Genomic DNA, 26,811 nt, shown 5'->3' on the forward strand with positions numbered 1-26,811 from the left:
GATGCTTTTCATTCTGTCTGGATAAGCTGTCAGAAGTGTTGATCAGTTCTTTAAGCAGGCTTACTGCTGTTTAGGGTGCCTGGGTGTTGCAGTCAGTTGAGCATCTGCCTCTTGGTTTCGGGTCAGGTCCTAATCTTATGGTTGTGAAATAGAGCCCCACTTTGGGCTCCATGCTCAGCCCGGAGTTTGCTTGAGTTCTGTCTCCCTCTCCCTTTGTCCCCCGCCCTGCACTCTTTCTTGTTCTCTCTCTCTCTTTAAAATAAATAATTTTTTTTAAAGTAGTCTTAAAAAATAATGCAAGCCACAATTGCCAACACATGTGTAATTTTAAATTTTCTTATGGTCACATTTTAAAATGTGAAAAGAGCCATGTGAAATTAATTTTGTTATCCAAAATACTGTTATTTCAACATGTAACCAATATAAAGTTATTACTTAGAGATATTGCATTCTTTTTTCCTACTGTTTCTGGTATGTATTTTATATTTATAATAACACTTATCTATTTAGACTTGCCACATTTCAAGTGTTCAGTAGCCATTTGTAGCTAATGGCTCCTATCAAGCCATGTATGCTTAGGACAATATTTCTGATGTTGTATTTCATTTAAATATTGATAGGTAGTAGCAATAATAGGTATTCTTGAAGATTGAAATAGGATGTGCTAAAATTGGGTTGGTGAATCATCATTGTGATAAATAATATTTTAAAATCCCCAGCAGATTTTGTGTTCTAAGTCTTTTTTTTTTAAGTTTTTTTTTAAAGATTTTATTTATTTATTTGACACAGAGAGAGATCACAAGTAGGCAGAGAGAGAGGCAGAGAGAGAGGAGGAAGCAGGCTCCCTGCAGAGCAGAGAGCCCGATGCAAGGCTCGATCCCAGGACCGTGAGATCATGACCCGAGCTGAAGGCAGCGGCTTAATCCACTGAGCCACCCAGGCGCCCCTGTGTTCTAAGTCTTAAAAAACTCACTTAAGGGGTACCTGGATGGCTTAGTCAGTTAAGGATCCAACTCTTGATTTTGGCTCAAGTCATGATCTCAGGGTTGGGAGATCAAGCCCAGGGTCAGGCCCTGCCTTGGGGATAGAGCCTGCTTAAGCTTCTCTCTCTCTTTCCTTCTGCCCTGCACTGCACCTCTCACCCCCCCAACCCCCCACCCCCGTGTTCTAGCCCATGTGCATCCTCTCTCTCTCTCTAAATAACAAACAACCCTAAGTTTAGAAACTTAAGTGCAAAATAGATTACTGAACTATTATGGCCAAATTTTGTGAAGCTAATCATGGACTCATCAAATTTGGATTAATTTGACTAGGTAATCACATCTAAATATTACATAAATATCTAAGCTTTTCTATGCAGTTCATGTCACTGATTTTTCCCCTGGCTTGAGGCAACATACTCATTTCAGGGACCTTAGTGTCAATACATTTAATTTAATGATTAAGTACAATCAGACTTGCTCAATTTAAACTCTTTTCTTCTCTCCCATAGAAATTATTAATATTTAGGGTCGAATAGTGGAAGGAATAATAAATATCACCTAGGTTCATTATTTCAGAATGGAGCTCAATAGTATATGGATCTAAACTGAACATTATTGGAGAACCATGCTTCACCAGAACCCCAGAATTTAGGACAATAATAGAGTACTAAAATAACCTATGCTGGAATTTTAGTAAAATTTGAGTAAAAAGTTTGAAAGAGTCCTGAGATAATATTTAATTTTAAACTTTTTATTTTAATTATATTTATACATTGTCAGGCCCTGGTTATAATATAGTACCAAATAAGACACAGCCATTGCCTCTGATGAACTTACTCCTTAGAAGAGATACTAACAATAAAACAGTCCCAGCAGTTCAGTATAATTAAGGCTATGTGGGCTCCTAGTTATAGCATGAAGAGAAGAGAGAGGAGGGGAAATCCAAGGCCTAACATAAGGGGCCATATAAGTTTTGGTAAGAAGGTTGAAATTTATCTAGGGACAGTAAGGAGACATTGGGTTGGGGGAGAAAAGATACATGAGCAGATTTTGTGGTTTTAAGAGAACACCGTGGTTGGTGTTTGAAGATATATTACACTATAAGCAAGAGTGAAGCAATCAGTAAGCTGTTAAAGTAATGACGAGAGAGACAGTGGAGTCTTGAACTCAGTAGTGGCAATGGTAGAAGAGAAATGTAGGTGAATTTAATATGTGTTTAGAAGGTAAGAACTGTTGACATCTGTTGATTGATTGGTCTTGTAAGATAAGAGACAGAGAAATTAAATTCAACTTGGACATGTGTGTAGAGAACACAGAAGAGCAGGTTTAGTTAGGAAATAAGTATCTCCCTGCCTTCAGGCAAAAAACTTCCTATGACTACTGAACTAAAATCCTCAAAAACACACCTGAGTCAGCATTTATTGATTATTTATTATTGACTACTGAACTAAAATCCTCAAAAACACACCTGAGTCAGCATTTATTGATTATTTACTAGACAGCACTTGGCGTCAAAGGGTAACGTAAACATAGTACTTTATTTCACATACCTTCTGATGAGAAAGACAGGTTTATATAAAACTATTTTTAATACAACTTAGATAGTGATAAGTGGCATAATAAGATAATTCTGACTAGGGAAGTGAGGTTATGGGTCACTTTATAGAGTGAGACTGGACTTGTATCTCAAAGGATGCCAGAGAGTCCTAACAAACCTCCCAGATTTATGTCTCTAGCCTGTATGTTATCCTGATATCTGACTCCCTCCTTGATATCTCCCTTTATAGATATCAAAATTAGCATATTCAAAACCAAATTCCCAATCTTTGTTCCTTTATTCCTTTATTTCTTCAAACCTGGTCTTCTCATAGTCTTTGCCATCTTAGTAACTAAGATGGTTTCCCAGTTGAAAGCCTGAGTCCTTAAATGTAAGCCTCCATGCCATTTACCTCTGCCCTCCAAAATCCCGTTAGGAGCTTGTCCTCTTTTTGTACGATTTGCCCCCTTACTCAGTCTGTTCTAACTAAGCAGGACCTCCATGGTGTTCTTTAAATATTCCAGTATCTTCCCAATTCAGGGCCTTTGTTTTTATTTTTCCTTTTTCCTGAAAAATTCCTTTAGATAGCTTTATTCTTTCACTCTTTCCAAGTCTTTGTTCAAATGTCACCTTCTTATTAAGGACTTCTCTGTCCTCTCCATTTAAAATTACATCCCTTACCACAGCCCTTTTACTCACTTCCAGTTTCATTTTTTTCATGTTACTCACCATCTGACATAAATATATTTATTTGCTTTTTATGTCTTATCTTGATGGAACATTAGCTCCATGACAGCATGAATTGGACTGTTTTGCTCAGTGTTTTTTTCCTAGAGCTTAAAGCACTACCTGGAACATAGTGGACACTAAATAAAATATTTATTAAATTAATACTTTGTGAATTCTGAGCAAGGAAAATGACATGAGTAAAGTCAGATAAAAAAATTGGCACATTGGGGAATGTTTATTGGTCTGCTAACTGGTCTTACATGCTTTTTTTTTTTTTTTTTTTAAAGATTTTATTTATTTACTTGACAGAGAGAGATCACAAGTAGGCAGAGAGGCAGGCAGAGAGAGTGAGAGGGAAGCAGGTTCCCTGCTGAGCAGAGAGCCCGATGCGGGACTCGATCCCAGGACCCTGAGATCATGACCTGAGCCGAAGGCAGAGGCTTAAACCACTGAGCCACCCAGGCGCCTCAGGTCTTACATGCTTTGATGTGTAGGAAACATAAAGGAGAGATGCTGAAAGGCCATTGTGATCTCATATAAAGATTATTCGTAACATTCTAAAGATATTTGGTTTAGTTCTATAGGTCAGTTCAGCAAAATTTTTCTGCAGATAGCCAGATAATAAATTTTTTTCGATTTGCAGTCCGTAGCACAACTACTCAGTTCTACCACTGTAGTGTAAAAGCAGCCATAGGCAATATGTATACAAATGAGTGTGACTATATTATAATAAAAGTTTATTTACAGTAACAGCTGGCAGTCCATTTTTATTCTATAGGCTATAGTTTACCATCCCCTGCTATAGGTCGTGAGGAAACATTTAAGATTTTTGAGCGGAAGGACCGTGAAAGCAGAAAGAGCTTTGACAGCAGTATGGAAAATAGATCACACTGAGGGAAAAGTGGATGAGATGGGGAAAAAAAGATGAGAGCTGGAGGTCAGGAGAAATGTTAGGAGGCTATTACTGTTAGTTAAAGGGAAAGATGATAAAAGCCTCAACTAATTAAGTGGTTAAGGGGATGAATTCAAGGAATGGGTTAATTCTTCAGAATTCAGCATTTGATTGGCTGTAGGGATAGAACAACATAAAGTTGTTTATTTTTTTTTATTCATTTGAAGTATGGTTGACATACAATATTATATTAATTTCAGGTGTGCAACATAATGCTTCAACATTTATATAATTACAGAGTGATCACCATGATAAATGTAGCTACCATCTGTCACCATACAAAGTTATATTATTAATTATATTCCTTATGCCATACATCTCTTTGACTTAAAACTGGAAGTTTGTTTTTTTTTTTTTTTTTTTAAGATTTTATTTTTAAGTAATCTCTACACCCAACATGGGGCTTAAACCCACAATCCGGAGATCAAGGGTAACATGCTCCACCGACTGAGCTGTCCATGTGTCCCGGAAGTTTGTTCCTTATAGTCACTTTCACCTACTTCCCTCAGCCCCCTACTTCCCTCCTCTCTGGCAACCACCAGATTGTTCTCTGTACCTATGAGTCTATTTCCATATTTTTCTGTTTGTTTGTTCATTTTTGGTTTTAGAATTCACATTTAAGTGAAATCATGGGGTATTTCTCTTTCTCCATCTGACTTATTTCACTTAGCAGAGTACCATCCAGATCCCTCTATGTTGTCAGAAATAGTAAGATTTCTTTCTTTCTTTCTTCTTGTTTTATGGCTGAGTAACATTCCTCCTATCTACCTACCTATCTATGTATGTACATGCACACACACACACACACACACACACACACACACACATTTCTTTATTCATTCATCTATTGGTATACCCTTAGATGGCTTCTGTATCTTGGCTATTGTAAATAATTTTTTTTAATTAGTGTTTTTGTTTTGTTCGGATAAATACAGAAGTGGAATTGCTAGATTGTGGTGGTGTTCTATTTTTAAGCTTTTGAGGACCCTCCATGCTATTTTTCATAGTGGCTGTACCATTTTACGCTGACATCAGCAGTGCATTGGGGTTCCCTTTTCTCCACATCCTTAGCAACATTTGTTATTTATTTTTTTATACTAGCCGTGTGACAAGTGTGAGGTGCTATCTCTTTGTGGTTTTGATTTGTATTTCCCTGTTGATAAGTAATGTTGAGTATCTTTTTGTGTGTTTCTTGGCTATCTGTGTGTCTAAAGATGATTCTTCAGGTTTGGTGCCTGGGTAAATGATGCTATGAATTAAGAGTGAAGCAAGCTTGTAGGATAGTATGTGAATTCAGTTTTTGACACAGTGATGTATTTCCATAATAACAAGGATAGTATCACCTACTAGTTGAAAATTCAAACCTAGGCTTCAGAAATGTTTCAGAGGCATGCAGGGTAAGAAGGAATAATAGGTGATAGTTATTATGAACTGCTCAAAAGAGTAGTCTATTCATTTGTTCTCCACTTGCTTAGCTCCCATTATCTCCTGAGCCCACTCAAATCAAGCTTTCTTTTGCACCACGTCATTGCAATCAGTCTTGCCAAAGGCATTGATGAACAACTTCCCTGTTTTGAAATGCAGATACTCAGTTCTCATCTTACTTGATCTGTCACCATTATTGACAAAATGAACTTGTTCTATTTTGTGTGTGTGTGTGTGTGTGTGTGTGTGTGTGTGTGTGTGACCTTTTCTTTACTTTGTTTCTGCAGTAAGAAGCCATCCTCTCCTGGCTATCTTCTTACCTTCCTTCCAACCCAGTCTGTTTTTATCATCTTGTTTTCATACCCTAAATAGTTAGGATGCCTTAGGACTCAAGTTTTTAGATCTCTTCTGTATCAATACCTTTTCCCTAGGTGTCTGCACTTTCTCTCATGCCTCGCCCCTGAATTCTAGATTTATATACTTAGTTCCTTTTGAACTAGTTATATGTTCTAGGTATTTTTAAAATATTTATATATATATATTTATAAATTTATACATAAATTTATATAAATATGTATTGCTTTATTATTATTATCATTATTATTATTATTTAAGATTTTATTATCAGAGAGAGAGAGAGAGAATAAGCAGGAAGAGCAGCAGGCAGAGCAGGCAGAGGGAGAAGCAGGCTCCCCACTGAACAAGGAGCCCGATGTGGGGCTCGATCCCAGGACTCTGGGATCGTGACCTGAACTGAAGGCAAACACTTAAGCAACTGAGTCACCCAGGCATCCCTATTTATTTATTTTAGAAAGAGGAGAGAGAGCATACTCATGAGCGAGTAGTGGAGGGACAGAGGAAGAGAATCTTCAAGTAGACTCCCCACTGAGTGCCAAGCCCAGTACAGGGGTTCAATCTCAGGACCCTGAGATCATGATCTGAGCTGAAACTAAGAGTCAGATGCTTAACTGACTGAGCCACCCAGGTGCCCCTGTTCATAGACATTTTAAACTGAACAAGTCCAATATAAAACTCAAAGAAAAAGTCCTGCTCTTCCCCCAGTGTTTGCCATGTTAGTTAAAGACAGCACCATTTACCAGTTTGCACAGGCCTTTAAAAAGCTTAGAATCTTTGATTCCTCCCTTTCACTCACACCTCATTGCCCATCCTCTCAACCTTCAAAATATATTCAGAATCTGACTAGTTATAACCACATCCATCACTAGGGCCCTAGTCCAAGTGGCCATATTTCTCACTTCACCTGTTTGCCATGTGGTGTTTCTCTATAGAGCAACAAGAATAATCTTTTTATATTGTAAATCAGATCATATTCCTGTACCCCTATCTCTCCAATGACTGCTCATGTAACTTAGAACAAAATTCAAGTTCTTGCTGTAGACACTGAGATCCTATCTGGTTATCTGGCTGTTTCTCTGATTGTTCTCTTTTACTCTGCTGTAGCCTCACTTACCTTTATTGTTATTCCCCTTCAGAAATGCTAAGTGCACTCTTATTGTGATAGCTTTGCATGTGATGTACTCTCTGCCTCTGCCACTTTTCCCGGATATTTGCTTTGCTCATTTCATTATTTCATTCAGGTCTCAGCAAAAATGTCACCTCCTCAGAGTGGACATGTCTGAACACCTTTTATAAAATACCACCACATCAACCCTCATTCTGTATCCCCCATTTTGTTTTATTTGTTTTACATAGTGCTTGCCACTATTTGATATGATACATACATATTAGTTTCTTTATGTCTCCATCATTAGAGCTTTATGAAGGTAGGGACTTTTTGTATTATTTATCTTGTAACCTCAGCATTTTGAACAGTGCCTTGCGTTTAGTTAGAAATCAGTGAATATTGGTTGAATGAATGAAAGAATAAATTGATTTTCTTTTTCTTAAACTTTTTTTAAAAGAAGATTTTATTTATTAGAGAGAGAGAAGGAGCACACAAGCAGGGAGCAGCAGGCAGAGGAAGAGGGAGAAGAAGGCTCTGCACTGAGCAGGGAGCCTGTAACCCACCAAGCCACCCAGGTGCCCCAAGAATAAATAGATTTTAAAATGTCAAGTAAAGAGGGGGTGCCTGGGTGGCTCAGTCATTACGTGTCTGCCTTCAGCTGATATCATGATCCCAGAGTCCTGGGATGAAACCCCACATTGGGCTCCCTGCCAGCAGGAAGCCTGCTTCTCCCTCTCTCACTTCCACTGTTTTTTTTGTTTGTTTGTTTATTTACAGCATAACAGTGTTCATTGTTTTGGCATCACACCCAGTGCTCCATGCAGTATGTGCCCTCCCTATTACCCACCACCTTGTTCCTCAACCTCCCCCCCCCTTCAAAGCCCTCTAGTTGTTTTTCAGAGTCCATAGTCTCTCATGGTTCATCTCCCCTTATAGTTTCCCTCAACTCCCTCTCCTCTCCATCTCCCCATGTCCTCCATGTTATTTGTTATGCTCCACAAATAAGTGAGACCATATGATACTTGACTCTCTCTGCTTGACTTATTTCGCTCAGCATAATTTCACCAGTCCCGTCCATGTTGCTACAAAAGTTGGGTATTCATCCTTTCTGATGGAGGCATAATACTCCATTGTGTATATGGACCACATCTTCCTTATCCATTCATCCGTTGAAGGGCATCTTGGTTCTTTCCACAGTTTGGCGACCGTAGCCATTGCTGCAATAAACACTGGGGTACAGATGACTCTTCTTTTCACTACATCTGTATCTTTGGGGTAAATACCCAGCAGTGCAATTGCAGGGTCATAGGGAAGCTCTATTCTTAATTTCTTCAGGAATCTCCACACTGTTCTCCAAAGTGGCTGCACTAACTTGCATTCCCACCACAAGTAGGCAAAGAGGCAGGCAGACAGAGAGAGAGAGGGAAGCAGGCTCCCCGCTGAACAGAGAGCCCGATGCGGGACTCGATCCCAGGACCCTGAGATCATGACCTGAGCCGAAGGCAGTGGCCCAACCCACTGAGCCACCCAGGTGCCCTCACTTCCACTGTTTGAGTTCCCTCTCTTACTGTCTCTATCTTTGTCAAATAAATAAATAAAATCTTAAAAAAAAAAAGTTAAGTAAAGCAGAATCAGTGAAAGAGACTGGGAGACATTGAAAGGTCATTTTTAGAGAAAGAGGAGAGTATATGTCCATGCCAGCCGGAAGGGAATAGCAAAACCTAGGTGGATATGTGCTCCACATGGAATGGTGTTACTAATGCTTCATATTTTAGGAAGGGCTTTTCTGTCCACAAGACAACTCATAGCTGAAATGTCATCTGCCAATCAAGAGGTGAGAATAATTTCATTTTCTGAATTTTTACAATTAAGACAGATTGAGCTGTTACTGTTACAGCTTTACAAAAGAAGTCTATATGGACATCCTGTACTGGTCACATCTTAGATATCCAGGTCACATCTTGGATATTGAATTAAAAAACCTATGTTATATGGAGGACATTGGGAGATGGAGAGGAGAAGGACGTTGGGGGAAATTGGAAGGGGAGGTGAACCATGAGAGACTATGGACTCTGAGAAACAACCTGGGGGTTTTGAAGGGGCGGGGGTGGGAGGTTGGGGGAACCAGGTGGTGGGTAATAGGGAGGGCACGTATTGCATGGAGCACTGGGTGTTGTGCAAAAACAATGAATACAGTTACGCTGAAAAAAATAAATTAATTAATTAAATGGAAAAAAAACCCTATGTTATAATTGTGTATTATTAGTAATGAAGGTAAAATATGGATTAACTTAAAAAATGAGTAGGATTAATACAGGGTATTTCATACTTAAATTTTTTTTAGGATTTTATTTATTTATTATTATTTTTTTTAATTTCCTTTATAAACATATAATGTATTTTTATCCCCAGGGGTACAGGTCTGTGAATCACCAGGTTTACACACTTCACAGCACTCACCATAGCACATACCCTCCCCAGTGTCCATAACCCCACCCCCGTCTCCCAATCCCCCTCCCCCCAGAAACCCTCAGTTTGTTTTGTAAGATTAAGAGTCACTTATGGTTTGTGTCCCTCTCAATCCCATCTTGTTTCATTTATTCTTCTCCTACCCCCTTAACCCCACCCCCCGTTGCATCTCCACTTCCTCATATCAGGGAGATCATATGATAGTTGTCTTTCTCCGATTGACTTATTTCACTAAGCATGATACCCTAGAGGGGTATCTACATCGTCACAAGTGGCAAGATTTCATTTCTTTTGATGGCTGCATAGTATTCCATTGTGTATATATACCACCTCTTCTTATCCATTCATCTGTTGATGGACATCTAGGTACTTTCCATAGTTTGGCTATTGTAGACATTGCTGCTATAAACATTTGGGTGCACGTGCCCCTTCGGATCACTACGTTTGTATCTTTAGGTTAGATACCCAGTAGTGCAATTGCTGGGTCATAGGGTAGTTCTATTTTCAACTTTTTGAGGAACCTCCATGCTGTTTTCCAGAGTGGTTGCACCAGCTTGCATTCCCACCAACAGTGTAGGAAGGTTCCCCTTTCTCCACATCCTTGCCAGCATCTGTCATTTCCTGACTTGTTAATTTTAGCCATTCTGACTGGTGTGAGGTGATATCTCATTGTGCTTTTGATTTGTATTTCCCTGATGCCGAGTGATGTGGAGCACTTTTCATGTGTCTGTTGGCCATCTGGATGTCTTCTTTGCAGAAATGTCTGTTCATGTCTTCTGCCCATTTCTTGACTGGATTATTTGTTCTTTGGTTGTTGAGTTTGATAAGTTCTTAATAGATTTTGGACACTAGCCCTTTATCTGATATGTCGTTTGCAAATATCTTCTCCCATTCTGTCAGTTGTCTTTTGGTTTTGTTAACTGTTTCCTTTGCTGTGCAAAAGCTTTTGATCTTGATGAAATCCCAATAGTTCATTTTTGCCCTTGCTTCCCTTGCCTTTGGCAATGTTCCTAGGAAGACGTTGTTGCGGCTGAATTCAAAGAGGTTGCTGCCTGTGTTCTCCTCAAGGATTTTGATGGATTCCTTTCTCACCTTGAGGTCCTTCATCCATTTTGAGTCTGTTTTCGTGTGTGGTGTAAGGAAATGGTCCAATTTCATTTTTCTGCATGTGGCCGTCCAATTTTCCCAACACCTCATACTTAAATTTAAGTAGAGAGAATGCAATTAAATCCTAATAGATTATAAATTTTTTAATGACTATTAGTAATGTTACAGGAATGTGTTCTAGCTTTGAGAATTAACTCTTAGGGTGCTTGGGTGGCAGTTAATTATCTGCCTTCAGCTCAGGCCATGATCCCAGGGTCCTGGGGTTGGGCCCTGCATCGGGCTCCTTGCTTAGCAGGGAGTCTGCTCTCCCTCTCTCTCTGCTGCTCCCCCTGTTTGTGCTCTCTTGCTCTCTCTGTTAAATAAAAAAATCCTTTTTAAAATTTTTTTAATTTAGTTTTTTTCTGTGTGTTCCAAAATTCATTGTGTATGCACCACACCCAGTGCTCCATACAATACGTGCCCCTCTTAGTACCCACCATCCTCCTTCCCTCCAAAACCCTCAATTTGTTTCTCAGAGTCCATAGTCTGTCATGGTTTGTCTTCCCTTCTGACTTTCCCCAACTTACTTCTCCTCCCCATCTTTCAGTGTCCTCCATGTTATTCCTAATGCTCCACAAATAAGCGAAACCATATGATAATTGACTCTCTCTGCTTGACTTATTTTACTGAGCATAATCTCTTCCAGTCCCGTCCATGTTGATACAAAAGTTGTGTATTCATCCTTTCTGATGGAGGCATAATATTCTATTGTATATATGGACCATATCTTCTTTATCCATTCGTCCATTGAAGGACATCTTGGTTCTTTCCACAGTTTGGCAACTGTGGCCATTGCTGCTATGAACATTGGGGTACAGATGGCCCTTCTTTTCACTACATTAGTATCTTTGGGGTAAATACCCAGTAGTGCAATTGGAGGGTCATGGGGTAGCTCTCTTTTTAATTTTTAAGGAATCTCCACACTGTTTTCCAAAGTGGCTACACCAACTTGCATTCCCAACAATAGTGTAAGAGGGTTCCCCTTTCTCCACATCCTCTCCAACACTTGTTGTTTACTCTCTTCTTGATTTTGGCTATTCTAACTGGTGTAAGGTGGTATCTCAATGTGGTTTTGATTTGAATCTCCCTGATGGCTAATGATGATGAACATTTCTTCATGTGTCTGTTAGCCATTTGTATGTCTTCTTTGGAGAAGTGTCTGTTCATGTCTTCTGCCCATTTTTTGACGTGATTATCTGTTTTGTGTGTGTTGAGTTTGAGGAGTTCTTTATAGATTCTGGATATCAGCCCTTTGTACTGTCATTTGCAAATGTCTTCTCCCATTCCGTGGGTTGCCTCTTTGTTTTGTTGACTGTTTCCTTTGCTGTGCAGAAACTTTTGATCTTGATGATATCCCAAAAGTTCATACACGCTTTTGTTTCCTTTGCCTTTGGAGACACATCTTGAAAGAAGTTGCTGTGGCCGATGTTGAAGAGGTTACTGCCTATGTTCTCCTCTAGGATTTATTTTTAAACAGTTTTTTTTTGTTGTTTTGTTTTTTTTTAAGATTTTATTTATTTACTTGACAGACAGAGATCACAAGCAGGCAGAGAGGCAGGCAGAGAGAGAGGGGGAAGCAGGCTCCCTGCCGAACAGAGAGCCCGATGCGGGGCTCGATCCCAGAACCCTGAGATCATGACCTGAGCTAAAGGCAGAGGCTTAAACCACTGAGCCACCCAGGTGCCCCCTCCTCTAGGATTTTGATAGATTCTTGCCTCAGGTTGAGGTCTTTTACCTGAGAGATCTCCGGTCTCAACCTGAGAGAGAGTCAAGAGTTTATCTTTGTGTACGGTGTAAGAGAATGGTTGAGTTTCATACTTCTATGCATAGCTGTCCAATTTTCCTAGCACCATTTATTGAAGAGACTGTCTTTTCCATTGGATATTATTTCCTGCTTTGTTGAGGATTATTTGATCATGTAATTGTGGGTCCATATCTGGGCTCTCTACTTTGTTCCACTGGTTTATATGTCTGTTTTTGTGCCAGTACCATGCTGTCTTGGTGATCACAGCTTTGTAGTGAAGCTTGAAATCCGGCCACATGATGCTCCCAGTTTTGTTTTTCTTTTTCAGCATTTCCTTAGCAATTCGGGGTCTCTTCTGGTTGCATACAAATTTTAGGATTGTTTGTTCTAGCTCTTTGAAAAATGCTGGTGGAATTTTGATCCGGATGGCACTGAAAGTATAGATTGCTATAGGCAGGATAGACATTTTAATAGTGTTTATTCTTCCAATCCATGCGCATGGAATGCTTTTCCATCTTTTTGTGTCTTCTTCAATTTCTTTCATGAGTATTCTGTACTTCCTTGAGTACAGATCCTTTACATCTTTGGTTAGGTTTATTCCCAGGTATCTTATCGTTCTTGGTGCTATAGTAAATGGAATCAATTCTCTAATTTCCCTTTCTATATTTTCATTGTTAGTGTATAAGAAAGCAACTGATTTCTCTACATTAATTTTGTATCCTGCCACATTACTGAATTGCTGTATGAGTTCTAGTGGTTTGGGGGTGGAGTCTTTGGGGTTTTCCATATAAAGAATCATGTCATCTGCGAAGAGAGAGAGTTTGACTTCTTCCTTGCCAATTTGGATACCTTTTATTTCTCTTTGTTGTCTGATTGCTGTTGCTGTTGCTGGAACTTCTGGTACTTTGGTGAACAACAGTAGCAAGAGTGGTCATCTTTGTCATGTTTCTGATCTCAAAGGGAAGGCTGTCAGCTTTTCCCCACTGAGGATGATATTCATTGTGGATTTTTCATAGTTAGATTTATGAAGTTGGAGAATGTTCCCCCATCCCTGTACTTAAAGTCTTTAAAAAAAAAAAAAGAATTAACTCTTAAAAGTTTTAATTATAGGGACATCTGGGTGGCTCAATCAGTTAACTGTTTGCCTTTGGCTCAGGTCATGATCTAAGGGTCCTGGGATTGAGCCCCACATCAAGCTCCCTGCTCATTGGGGTGCCTGCTTCTTCCCTCTGCCTTGTGCTCCCCCTGCTTATGCTGTCTCTCTCTCTCTCTGACAAATAAATAAAATATTTTTTAAATTTTTAAGTATATACATGTTTGTTAAATAATGGATATGATTGAAATGGAGATAATAATAGAATAGCTTTATTTTAAGAACATGAGTCCTGGGGCACCTGGGTGGCTCAGTGGGTTAAAGCCTCTGCCTTCGGCTCATGATCCGATCAGGGTCATGATCCCCTGATCTCTGTCTGTCAAATAAATAAATAAAATCTTAAAAAAAAAAAAAAAAAAAGAACCTGAGTCCTTTGACTTGCCCTCTACTGCCTCAGAAATCCCAGGATTCTGTAATCTGAAGATAAATTAGGTTCCTTTTTTCCTCTATCAGCATGACTTCTATCATAATATATTCCATTGATGCTGATGGCATCAGTGTTAGAGCCATTTATAAGAAAGTGTTTAGCTATAGATAATGGAGCATAATTGCTAGAAATTATTTCTTGATACATTTTTAAGCTTAAACTTCGATTATTCCGTAGTTTTATTTTGTTAAAATATTCTCATTATTCTTCTGTTTTCAGACATATTTTTAAATCAGAATTTTTTAAATGATGAAAGAAAGTAAAATTAAAATCCCACCTTTTTCATACATTCTTTGCACATTTCTGGCATATGTCCTCCCTCCCTCCCTTTCTTCTCTCTTTCTTTTGTATTTTTCCATCATTATCTCTTTCACACTCACATCCACATGAGATTGAGTTTAAGCTGTCTCACCTATCTCTTAACAGTGTAAAACATTCATACTCTGACAGAACTACATATCTGTTCATTCTTGTTTTTATATACAACTTATGGGTAACTTTCAGATTTGTTCATTTAACCACATCTCTTTAACCCTTCTTTATGTATCAGTAGGTTAAATGTTGTAACTATGTACTTTTTTTTTTTAGCATTTAGCTAACCTTTTACTCTTTCGTTTACAATGAACCATTATTTTCTTCTTTGATAGATATTGCTTGAAACATTGAATATTTTTCTTATGCTACTTATATATCAGGCAGGAAAAAAAATCTTTCAAGGCACTTAGAAAATGTTCCTGTCTTCCTGAATTATAAAAATGTACACACATCAGCTGTGATTTGTTTTTTGAACAGTGATCTTATTATATTTTTGTTCACTTAAAAATGTGGGCTGCTCATTAATATATTTGTAGGCATAGATATTAACTGTTTTCCCCCATACTCATAGCAATAAGTGTGTATATATGTATGTATTTTACGACTTATTCCAGAAAGGATTTAAGGTGGGCATTTTATTTATGGCAGTTACACCTTGCCTGTTGTTTGCATTATTACTGTCCATTATCTCTTCCCAAATTATAGTTGCCTTTAAGACAGGGGCTGAAATAGCACACAGCTCAGTGAAGTTGTCCAGTCCAAATATAGAAGTGCAAAACGTGTTCATAGCAGGAGAGAACTATAAAATATTCAGGGTCTTCATCATAAAGTGAGGAATGTTAAGCTATACCATCATTGCTAATAAACAATAAATACATATTTTTAAAATGTGATGTTTATTTAGTAGGAATTTGTTAAGTCAAATATTTTTGTGGACATTTTATTTTTACAAATCAATTTTTTAAATGCCCTTAGAATTATGTTAAATGTTTTTGTGAATGAGCATAATTCCATGAATGGCCTGTTTGCTTTCACTCTCAGTTGAGTCTGTAATTTTGCATTTTTATCAGGGGTCATATTAATAACAATAATAGTAACAGTAATAATAATATCATTCGTGCCTATAGAATTTTGTATTCTAAGCCTCACAACAAGCCTGTGTTTCAAAATGACAATGCAGGTGAATAAGGGTCAGAAAAATTAAATTAAGGTCATGTGATCAGTAAGTTGAGTAGACAAGACTCAAACCCAATTATTCTCTCTACTGTATTAGATTGGTATAGATGATCTATTATTTATTGGTTTGTAATTCATGATTTTTCTTTATTTAAATGTATTTGAAAGGACAGTTTTTATAATATCTAAAACCACATGATATTTATTGGATCTATCTAGAAGGATTATAGATTATTTTTCTTTCTCTAATTTTAAAAATTACTAATATTTTTATTAAAGGAGAAAATGTCATTTTATCTACCAAATAAAGAGAAACTAAATTTAAACATCAATTTGAAAACTTTCTGATATGCTATCTATTTAAAATTACTTATAGGTACAACTCAACTCTAATCAGGTTTTTAAAAACGTTTTTCTCATTTTGGGGCTAACAAAATAAATGAATTTCAAAATGTATTGGAACATGTTCATTATTTTTTCATAACTTGTTCATAACTGTTTTATTTATTAATAAAACTTATTTGTTTTTTTCTCCCTTCATAAAATATATCATCTTCCAAATGGTGAAAAGCAAAAATTTTGTTTTCACATCCTTTTTACTGTCGGTGTCCTCAAAGCAATATATATTAATTTCGTTACCTTGCTATTATGCTCATATTTGAGTTGTCAGGATTTTATAATTTAGTAAGAATAGAAAAAAATTTCACCTTAGCTCTATAGTAGCATCTTTTGTTTTATCTTTAATATTGATTTTCTTATTTCTTTGGGTTAATAAATTAGTAATTTCTAGGGTTACCCAGGTATTATTGAAGTGATGGTTTTATTTGAATGGATAGAATTGGTGTCTATTAGGAGAATCATACAACCTCACTGCAGAGGCCATCGCAGTGGGAACCATATCTTAATAAAGAAAACTAAAGCATATGTGTGGTCACAACCAATCCTTGTCATTATGCCATGAAAGCCTTCGGATTTGTGATCAAAGCAATGGGCTTATCCTGAACTGTTGTATAACCTCTGGTTAAACCTTCCAGATCTTTTTTAGGAGATGATACACTACATTTTGACCATGTTACCTGCCTCTGAGACCCATCTGCCTAATTAAATGGAAGAAAGTAAAATTAGTGTCAGCAAGTCAGAAGAAAATTTGAATTATAAACATCTCTGTCTTCTGTCAGTGTTGTTTACTTATCATTTTCCACTGGTGTTATAAAGAATTTCTTTATGAGCATATGTTTTTTATCCAGAGCTGAATGTTCTGTTCTGATGAATATAAAACATACTTTACATTGTAAATGTACATTAGAAGTATTAGACATAATCTTTGACTATGTTACTAAATATCATCTGTCAAAAGAGAGAATTTTGAACTTAATATTTGGGTGTTAAGGCATGGTTCTTTTAAGAAGATACTTTTAGGACTACGTTGGAATTCTGCAAGTATAAATACTTAAATGTCACTATATCCATAGTAAAATTTAGGCATTATATATACTTTTATGTCAAATGTTTGTATCTCAGTTGAGTTCAGTGTATTTGTTTTATAATAAGAGGGTAAGGTATTCAACTCCCATCAACTGGTTTATTTATGCAGATTTTCTTACAATGAAGTTGTAATATGTTTTAGGCATATGTGCTCACTTCTTTACTCAACGTAATTGTGCTTATTTGATGATATTTTTTATACTAAGTGTAAATTCTTTGTAGTCTTTTTCTTCACTGTTAATTTTTTGGAAATATTTATCTTTAAATTCATGTTCATTTTTGGGGGAGTGTCTGGGTGGCTTGGTCAGTTAAGCGTCCAACTGTCGATTTCTGCCCTAGTCATCATCTCAGGGTCATGAGATTGAGTCTCCTGTGGGTTAGGACTCTGTGCTCAGCGGGGAGTCTACTTGAGATTCTCCCTCTCTCTCTGCCCCTCCTCCCAACCCCCACACTCTCTTGCTCGCTCGCTCTCTCTCTCTCAAATAAATAAATAAATCTTTTTTTTTTCTTTTAAGATTTTATTTGTTTGAGAGAGAGAACAGGAGCTGGAGTAGAGCAGAAGGAGAAACAGACTCGCCATTGAGCAGGAATCCCGACGGGGGATGGGAGGGCTCCATCCCAGGACTGTGGGCTCATGACCTGAGCTGAAGACAGAAGCTAAAGTGACTGAACCACCCAGGCACCCAATAAATCTTTTAAATAAATAAACAAACAAATTTATGTTCATTTTTAAAATGTCCTGATGGGAAAATTTTTTTTCTTATTAAAAAAAGTTGAAATTCACAGCATGACATTCAGGGCTACACTTTGATCCTACCTATATCTCAAACTTTATCTCCCACCGCATGTATTTAGTCCTCTCTAAACCTATTACATCATTCTTCATTGATCATTAGAAGCAAGTGATACCCCTGTTTCAGTCTCTATATTCCCCTGTCAGGACTATTCTCGTCTTTCTTCTCTGGTTGTTTATTTCTTATTTTAAATGCTATTTTTCAATCAACAGAGTTTTACTGAATACCAAATATGTGTTACACTCTGTGCCTAGGTTTTGGAGGTTTAGTGGTGAACAGGATAGGTAAAGTCCTCAATCTTATGGAGCCTTCAATTTAGTGGGAGATAAAAGCAAACAGACAATTACAGTACAGTTTGATACTGCTTCTTCCTGGGTATCTTATATAATCTCTTCTGTTTGCTTAGACTTTGACAAAAGACAGAAAAAGGATGTCTTCAAGAGGCTTCCACTCTAGACACTCCATATGTTCTACAACTATCTGATTGCTTTTTTGAAATTGGTGGGGTATGGTGTAAGAAGTAAAAAATAGAGAGTAAATTGGTATCAATAAGTAACAATTGAAATATTAAGCTTTATTTTTATTTAATAAATTATTAATTTTAACTTTGAAATATTTTATAATGCCCATTGTACAAAATTTACAGGATATCTATCTTTAGAAGGAAATCACAAAATATGTGGTAATTAAATGGAAATTGATGATTTACTACTTTCCTCCCAGCATGATATCTGAAAGTTTAACATAGTACACTAAAAACTTTAAAAGTTTAAAATTGCCTTCTTTGTATTTTTCATCAAAATTTTTTTTGTTGTTTTATGTGTAATTTTTGCTCCATTTAGTTAAATTAAGTGAATTTATCATTAGGGTGTGCTGTCAATATTAAAGCAATAAAGTCATTTAAATTCATAATAAATTTATACGTTTGGATATAGTGTGCCAGGAACAAACTATATTTCTGTTCGTTGAATTTAGAACTTATAAAAGAATGAGGAAGAGTATTTCTGTTTTGAACAGTTTGTTTAGCAACCTGAATAAAATGACACATGTAGCAGATAGAGGCAGATACACAAAATCATAAGAATTTTAGTGGTAGGAAGGTTTGAAGACTTCATTTGTACTAAAATTTTTATGAAATGTCATAGTTTGAATATAAAGGTATGGTCCTCCCTCTTATTGTAGAACAAGATTTGGGAAAAGTAGCATTCTTCTTTGTTAGCACAAGTAATATGGAATGAAAGTAAGACATTTTGGTAAAATTTCTCAAAGTTGCAGTTTATTGAATGCACACTTCAGCAAATTAATAATAGTTATAACGTAACTTATCTTCATATTTGGGTAAATAATTAAAGCATACTATAAAAATCTTCCTGTTTCATTAATTGTATTATATAATAAATATATATGTATATATATAAACATATACATACATAATATATATGTATTTTTAATCTTTTATTTTTTATTTTTTTATAAACATATAATGTGTTTTTATCCCCAGGGTACAAGTCTGTGAATCGCTAGGTTTACACACTTCACAGCACTCAACCATAGCACATACCCTCCCCAATGTCCATAACCCCACTCCCCCTCTCCCAACCCCGACTCCCCCCAGCAACCCTCAGTTTGTTTTGTGAGATTAAGAGTCACTTATGGTTTGTCTCCCTCCCAATCCCATCTCATTTCATTTATTCTTCTCCTACCCCCTTAACGCCCCCATGTTGCATCTCCACTTCCTCATATCAGGGAGATCATATTATAATATATATTTTTTAAGGAGAACTAGTTTCCTATTATGAAGGAGTGAAAAGTTTTTTACTTTTTAAAATATTACTTAGAATATATGCTAAAAACTTGTATTTAAAATGTTTAGTATTATATATCCTATATAAGTAGAACTTATGCTAGTTTGATGATGAAGGATACAGGCTTTAGAGTTAGACAAATCTTGATCTAAGGTCCAAATTTATCATAAATTAACTGCATAACCTCAGGCAAATTACTTAACTTATTTCAACCTTAGTTCATTTTTAAAATGGAGGTGATACCTTGTAAAGTTCTTACAATTAAATGTGATAAGATTTATTGAGTTTATTTTAGTACCTGACTTATCTCAATAAATGTTACTTCAAATATATCCAGTGTAACTTTTTGTTACATAAAATAACACACATGTATCTTTCACTTTTATCAGTTCAGACCTATATGCATCATTTTTGGAGATGAAAGTCTTAATATTTTTGTGTGATAACTTATTTACGGTTAAACTTTTAAGAGGTTCTTCCCTTTTGGAAAAAAATTGTTCAATTTAAATATTTTTCAAGTCTAATGATCAGGTGATTGTCAGGCATTTGGAGGACAAGCTCATTTCTACACTGCTTAGTTAATTATTGTGATTGTAAACCAAGGATGTACAATTCAAAGTCAAGCAACATTTCACATGGATGACGGAGGTGATAATAGCTTAATTCCTGCTGGATCTTTTTTCTTTGCTCTGGAGAGTTCATACTGACCTTGTCCAAAATCTGATGACCTCCCTATTTTACTCAACTGTTTGGAAAGCCAGACCTGCCATAGCTGGCCCTGAGGGGGTATCTGAAAGACCACTGAGTCACTGACCCATGTCAAGACTGGATTTGAAGTCTGGTCTACAGGACCTCTGAAATAGTTATACATGAGACTTATTGTACACAAAAATCTAACTAGCTGCATTTTTCTGCTTATAAAACACCCTATTGAAGTGTGTTTTAAATGTTCTTAGTAGAGTCATATATTTAATTTACCACGTTTTTTATTGCAGGTCATTTTCTAGACTTACAAATTTTGATCTCTTATCAAAGGTAGTATATTACAACTAAACTTGAGTGTTTTGAAATATGAGCAAAATATATTGTTAAGCCATGGCTAACTGTAATGATCATTTTCCTAGTTGATGAAGGGACCAATGCAACGGCATTTTAATACTTACAAAGATTTTGTTTTTTTCTGGCAAAAGTTCCACATACCTCATAAAAAATTTAGTTTAAACTGTTATTGTTATAGCATGTTAATCTCTGTTTATATTTTATCAAACCTCAGCTAATATCCAAATGTTGGTATTTAAAAGTTTTGAGATAATAACTGTCCTGAAAGGAAGCATATAACCAACCAATAAGGAATTTGGTTGGATGAGATCTGTCTACCTTAATAGTAGCTTAGTATCAGAGCTATGATATATTGGGAAAGAAAAAAATTCCCTATGTTAATTTTGTTATAATTCTGCACAATAGGAAATGACCATGTCCTTTTATGAATATGTAGTCTGTATTCTACAGTTTATGACATTGTCTTTTATTTTTGTATAGGAGTTGATCCCTGAATTTTATTATCTCCCTGAGATGTTTGTCAACTTCAATAATTATAATCTTGGAGTGATGGATGATGGGACAGTAGTGTCTGATGTTGAACTTCCTCCTTGGGCCAAAACCTCAGAAGAATTTGTTCGTATAAACAGATTGGTAAGATAGTAATCATCTACTCTGTCTGTCATGAGCCTCTTCTCAAAGTATCTTTCATGTGTTGGTATAATTGTTAACCCTTGGTTTTCTAGACAAAACTGTAGTTAATAGAGATAACTGAAAGTGACATAGTAGTTCGTGAATTTCCATATAAATTTTCTTAAATTTTATTGCCTTGAGAAGTGTAACAGCTTCTTTTATTCTTTTATGCAGAATTTAGGTTACTTTCGTATGCACATGATAATTCAGAATTAACTGAAACTGGAATATATGCTTAATGCAACATGAGTTTCTTGTACCAAGAAAATAGCATAATTCTATACTCCAAGTTAGAAGGTCATTGCACATTTTTGGTAATAGAAACAAGATTTTCATGTTATATCTTGTATTTTTTTCAAGGGACTCTTCATGTAATATTTGGAACATGAAAACTTAAAAACTTAAAAGCACAGTAATCATTGTGTTCTTCAGACTCCTCCCTAGTGAACTCTTTAAAGTCCTCTCTTATGTGCATTCTTGTATTATTTCATGAAAAAGTAATATGTCTTTTCCTTTTTGCCTTTAAGTTTCATAAAAGTTTGGAATCTAGGAGCTTTTCTCTCAGTTTTGAAAAGTAGTATCTCTGTTATACTCCATATTAAAAGTGAAATCTAAAGGTACCTGACTCAATCAGTTAGTGGACCATGCAACTCTTGATCTCAGGGTTGTGAGTTCAAGCCCCATGTTGGGTGTAGAGATTCCTTTAAAAAAAAGAGTAAAATCTAAATTCCATTGTGTTTTTAATTTACACTTAAGGAAAATTCTTGCATTTTATATTTCTAAGTCACATTTCTTACCTTTTATACAAACATTTGTATTTTAATCCTGTCTTCCAGATCTTAATTGCAATCCTTTTATTACTCAAATTTCACATTTTATGTACACTGGAAGTAAGCAGGGTGGAATGAACATAGGCCTTGAAGTTAGACCAATTTTCCCAATCCTGGATGAATCACTTTACTACTTTTGGGACTCTAGGCAGTTTAACCTTTCTGAGCTTTGGTTTTGTCATATGTAGTCTGGAGATTATGAATACAGAATTTTAGATACTATATAAAATACCTAGAATATTCTTTGGCTTACAGTTGGCACTTGGAAATTAGTACCTAACATTATTCTTTCGCAGTCTTCAGATATGTGTTTTACTGTTCTTACTTTTACCCCATGTGTTTTGGAGGAATGCAGTTAAAATGAGTGTGTAAGACAAAGATTAGCTCTCACAGATACTGAGGGAGATGTCGAACTTTAAATGTGACCGTTGTCTATGGTTGTATGATTCCACACACCCCACCCAGGGATTCATGAAAATTAATAGAAGGTATGGTTATTCCATAATTATTTTCTTTCAGTGATTACCCTTTTAAAGTGCATTTATTGAGGTATAAAATATGTGCCATAAAAGTCACCTTTAAAAGTGTACAATTCTTTGAGTTTTAGTAAATTTATACAGTTGTGTAACCATCACCATAATCCAGCTTGAGAACAACTATCTCTCCAGGAAATTTCCTTGTACCTGTTTGCAGTCAGTTTCTGCTCTGAGACTTTTTGTCCCAGGCAGCCACTGATTGTCTCTATAGTTTTGTTTTTTTAAGAGATTTTATGTAAATGGTATCATGCAGCGTGTAGTCTTTGTGTGCCTGGCTTCTTTCATTTAGCATGATATTTTTGAGATTTACCCACATTGTTCATATTGTATTGTATTGCTGCATAATATTCCATTGTATAGATATATTTTTGCGTACTTATTTACCAATTCATGGACATTTGGGGTTCCCAGTTTGAGCCTATTATAAATATTTGTGTATGTCTTAGGGTAAACATCTGTTTTCATTTCTCTTGGATAGATTCCTAGGAGTTTAATTTCTGGGTCATATTAGAAGAAGTTGCCAAGACTTGGTATTGTTAGTATTATTTATTTTAGCTGCTATGGTAGGTAGCGCATTGCAATTTTAATTTTTATTTCTCTAATGACAAATGACATTGACTACCTTTTCACAGGCTTATTTTCTACTCATATATGTTCTTTGGTAAACTATTCATATCTTTTACCTATTTTTAAATTGGGTTGTTTTTCTTATTTAATTGTAAGCGATCTTCATATATTCTTTGTAAAAGTTTTTTATTTAACATATGTTTGTCTTTTCAGTTTTTAATGGTGTCTTCTGCATCCCAGATGATTCATCATTTTTAAAAAATAGTTTCCCTATTAGGTTGATATAAAATAACATTTATGTAATATTTGAAAGGTATAAATAATCATCCTCATTCTTTAGGAATATGTTTTTAAGAAAAAAATTAAATCATGTTCTGATTGTTTTATTATTGGAACACTTTTTTTTAAAAAAGATTTTATTTATTTGACAGACAGAGATCACAAGTAAGCAGAGAGGCAGGCAGAGAGAGAGGGGGAAGCAGGCTCCCTGCTGAGCAGAGAGCCGGATGTGGGGCTCGATCCCAGGACCCTGGGATCATGACCTGAGACGAAGGCAGAGGCTTTAACCCACTGAGCCACCCAAGCGCCCCTGGAACACTTTCTTAAATATTATTTAACATTTTAAGTCTCAAGAGAACCAGCTCTCAATTAATTATTACCATTTAGTACTCTTAAGCGTGTCAAAAGGTTTGTTTTAGAGTATTTAGTTTGCTTTAAAAGAGTAGAAGGCAAACAAACATCTGAATAAGTAATATTAAAAGCATTCCAGTAGTATTTTGACAAGTAAGGAAATTTAATCATGTAAATTGACGTAAGCTCCTCTCCTAATAGTACTTCCCATCTCTGCTCTCACTATCTTTATCTCAGAAAAGCCATGTCAGTTTCGATGGGCTTCCCAAGGGTACCATAGAAAAGAAGGTAACAACTTATCCAGTTGTTTTCAATCAGATTCCAGTTGCCTGCCCATGAAATTATATACAAATAGCATTTTACAATACTAATTGCAGATTTACTGTAACTAATCATTAACTTTATTAAACATTTGTGCCAGTGATTCCTCTTCCTATGAGTTTTATGTCTTCGTAGTTTAGGCTCTGAATAAGCTTATAGTATTATTATTTTTTAAGATTTTATTTATTTATTTGACAGAGACACACATTGAGAGAGGAAACACAAGCAGGGGGAGTGAGAGAGGGAGAGGAAGGCTTCCCAACAAGCAGGGAGCCCGATGGGGGGCTCGATCCCAGTTTCCTGAGATCATGCCCTGAGCTGAAGGCAGACGCTTAAGGACTGAGCCACCCAGGCACTCCTGAGCTTATATTCTTAACTGTATAAAAATTCCATTGCAAATTTTTTTATACTTGAGTTTTTAATTATGTTATGTTAGTCACCATACAGTACATCCATTGTAAATTAAATGCAAACATAGTTTACAGTCAAATATTTATATCTCATCTTTGAAATTTATAATTAGGAAGAATACTTGATTTTACTTACTATGTGTCTTTATGAAAGAATCCAATAACTCATACACTTTCAAAAATATTCAGTATACACCTATGATGAACAAAGCTTTCCTACAGTACAGTCTGTATTGATTCATTTTATAACTTCCTCTTTCTATAAGTGATTACATTATTAGTATGGTATTTTGTGTATCTGTTAGCATGTTATCACGTAAGGGTTTTATCCTCCTCCTCTTTTTGGTTTACCTCTTCAAGTCCACAGATTTTATGCAGTGATTGTAGCTCATGAAATGCATACTACTTTGATCTGTGACCTTTTTGTGGTGCTAATCGGGTTCCTGATATCATTATACCTTACTCATTAATCATATTTCCTGCAACCCGTCAGGCAGCCAGACAGCACAAGTCCCTGTTTTCAGCCCTCTGTTGGCAGGTTTCTGCTTTTCCAGATTATTACAGACGATACTTTGGCTTCTCATAGCCAGAGCCACATCAAGCTGTGTGTTACAATTAAAGTCAGATGGTCCTCAGGTTGAACAGGGATATAGTGTTGCAGCTGTCTCTCTTCCTGGAACAAACCAGCACCAAGAACAGATGATCTATAGGACAGTGAATAATAACAGATTGTACAGTACTCCGCTGGTAGCAGGGGATCACAGAATTAATTAACTGACATACTCATTTTAAGATATTCTGCACTTTTTTTTTATGTATTTGGTTGCCCAAATATTAATTCAAGTGGATAAGATATTTTTAGGAGGACGATTTTGATGGTCGACTGGTAATGCCACATTTTCTCTTTTTGTTAGAGGACCATAAGTACTATCTTACCTAACCATTTTAATTCTCAGAGCTTTCTATAGGTAATTAAGATCTTATTTTCAACTTGATTTCCAATTGGCAAATTGGCTAAAGTGTAGGATTTATGTACAGAGACAATATCCTGTGTATTTTAGAAAGAAAATCCACCTATCTGATTAGTCTTTCTGGTAAATAAATTATATTTTCTTTATTCTGAACCGTTGGAATCAGGGTAAAATGAAAGCAGTCTTAACTACATCCCAGAGATTGGTCTGTGTTATTTATTATTACCTGAACGAGGAAAAAAAAAATTTATTCCAAATACTGCTTTAGAAATAAAAATGAGAAACAGGCTTTCATACTTTAAAATAATATAACACTGTATGAGTTCAGATGGCTCATCAATTATCTTTTATGATATAATGTTGATATTATGGACCTATATTATATTGCCTCTTAGACCCCTCAAGTTTTAAGTTGCAATAAGAGGCAAACCCATATTCTGAACAGTAACGATAGGTATATTTATGAAAAGTTGAAATGGAACATTTGGTTTAGCTGAAGGATATATAATTTATTCAAATTGTAATAAAATAAATTCATTCATTTAAAGCATTTACTGAATACCTGTCTATGTACCAGCAATGTTAGACTCAGTGATTAAGACAAACAAGATCTCTACTTTTTTGGAGGTTCCTTCATTTTTGATGACTTAGGTTTTTGAAGTAGAAGGTTTCTTAAGACTGAGAGGTAGCATGAATCTAATAAGGAAGGCTTCTGTTGATGGATTGTCCTGAGGTTACCAGTTAGAATCACATTTGCTTTTGTGTATCTTCTGTAGCTTTCGTCTTCTCTACTATTTCAGACATAAGTAGTCACTTCCTTTAGAAGGTAAAGAAAAATAAAATGAGTATTTTGTCTCCTTTCCAGATGATATATAGACAACTTAAAAATGATAATATATATTTTTATATTATTGTCTGAGGAAAAAAAATAAAATTTTCAGATTTTACTTCTCTACCAACCTTATTTTTTTCCTGATGCTAAAATTTAAATTTATTCAACTTAAACTTTCTTAGTTCTTATATCTTTGAAGGAACTAGGTCAATCTTATATAACTTTTTCCTTTGAATTAGGAAAATTTACAAATCTCAAGTGATGACAGCATAATTGGGACTACAAATCTATGTCCTTAATGAAAAAGTGCTATATACACATATAGCAAGATCTATGGCTTGAGATGACTGAGTTTACAATGATATAGCAATTTGGTTA

The 26,811-nt window shown here is 35.8% G+C and overlaps 1 protein-coding gene across 7 annotated transcripts in view; it reads left to right on the forward strand.

Annotated features, from left to right (window-relative positions):
- The window catches only part of LRBA (LPS responsive beige-like anchor protein), a 759,801-nt gene that overhangs the window by 597,433 nt on the left and 135,557 nt on the right, over positions 1–26,811 (forward strand). For all 7 annotated transcript variants that reach the window (XM_045989499.1, XM_045989508.1, XM_045989525.1 and 4 more), the window contains exon 47: positions 21,145–21,297. In XM_045989499.1, coding sequence (XP_045845455.1) covers positions 21,145–21,297 — 153 coding nt within the window. The remainder of the gene's footprint in view (positions 1–21,144; positions 21,298–26,811) is intronic.

The sequence above is a fragment of the Meles meles genome, chromosome 2 (genome assembly GCF_922984935.1).
Source record: "Meles meles chromosome 2, mMelMel3.1 paternal haplotype, whole genome shotgun sequence".
NCBI classification, from domain to species: Eukaryota; Metazoa; Chordata; class Mammalia; order Carnivora; family Mustelidae; genus Meles; species Meles meles.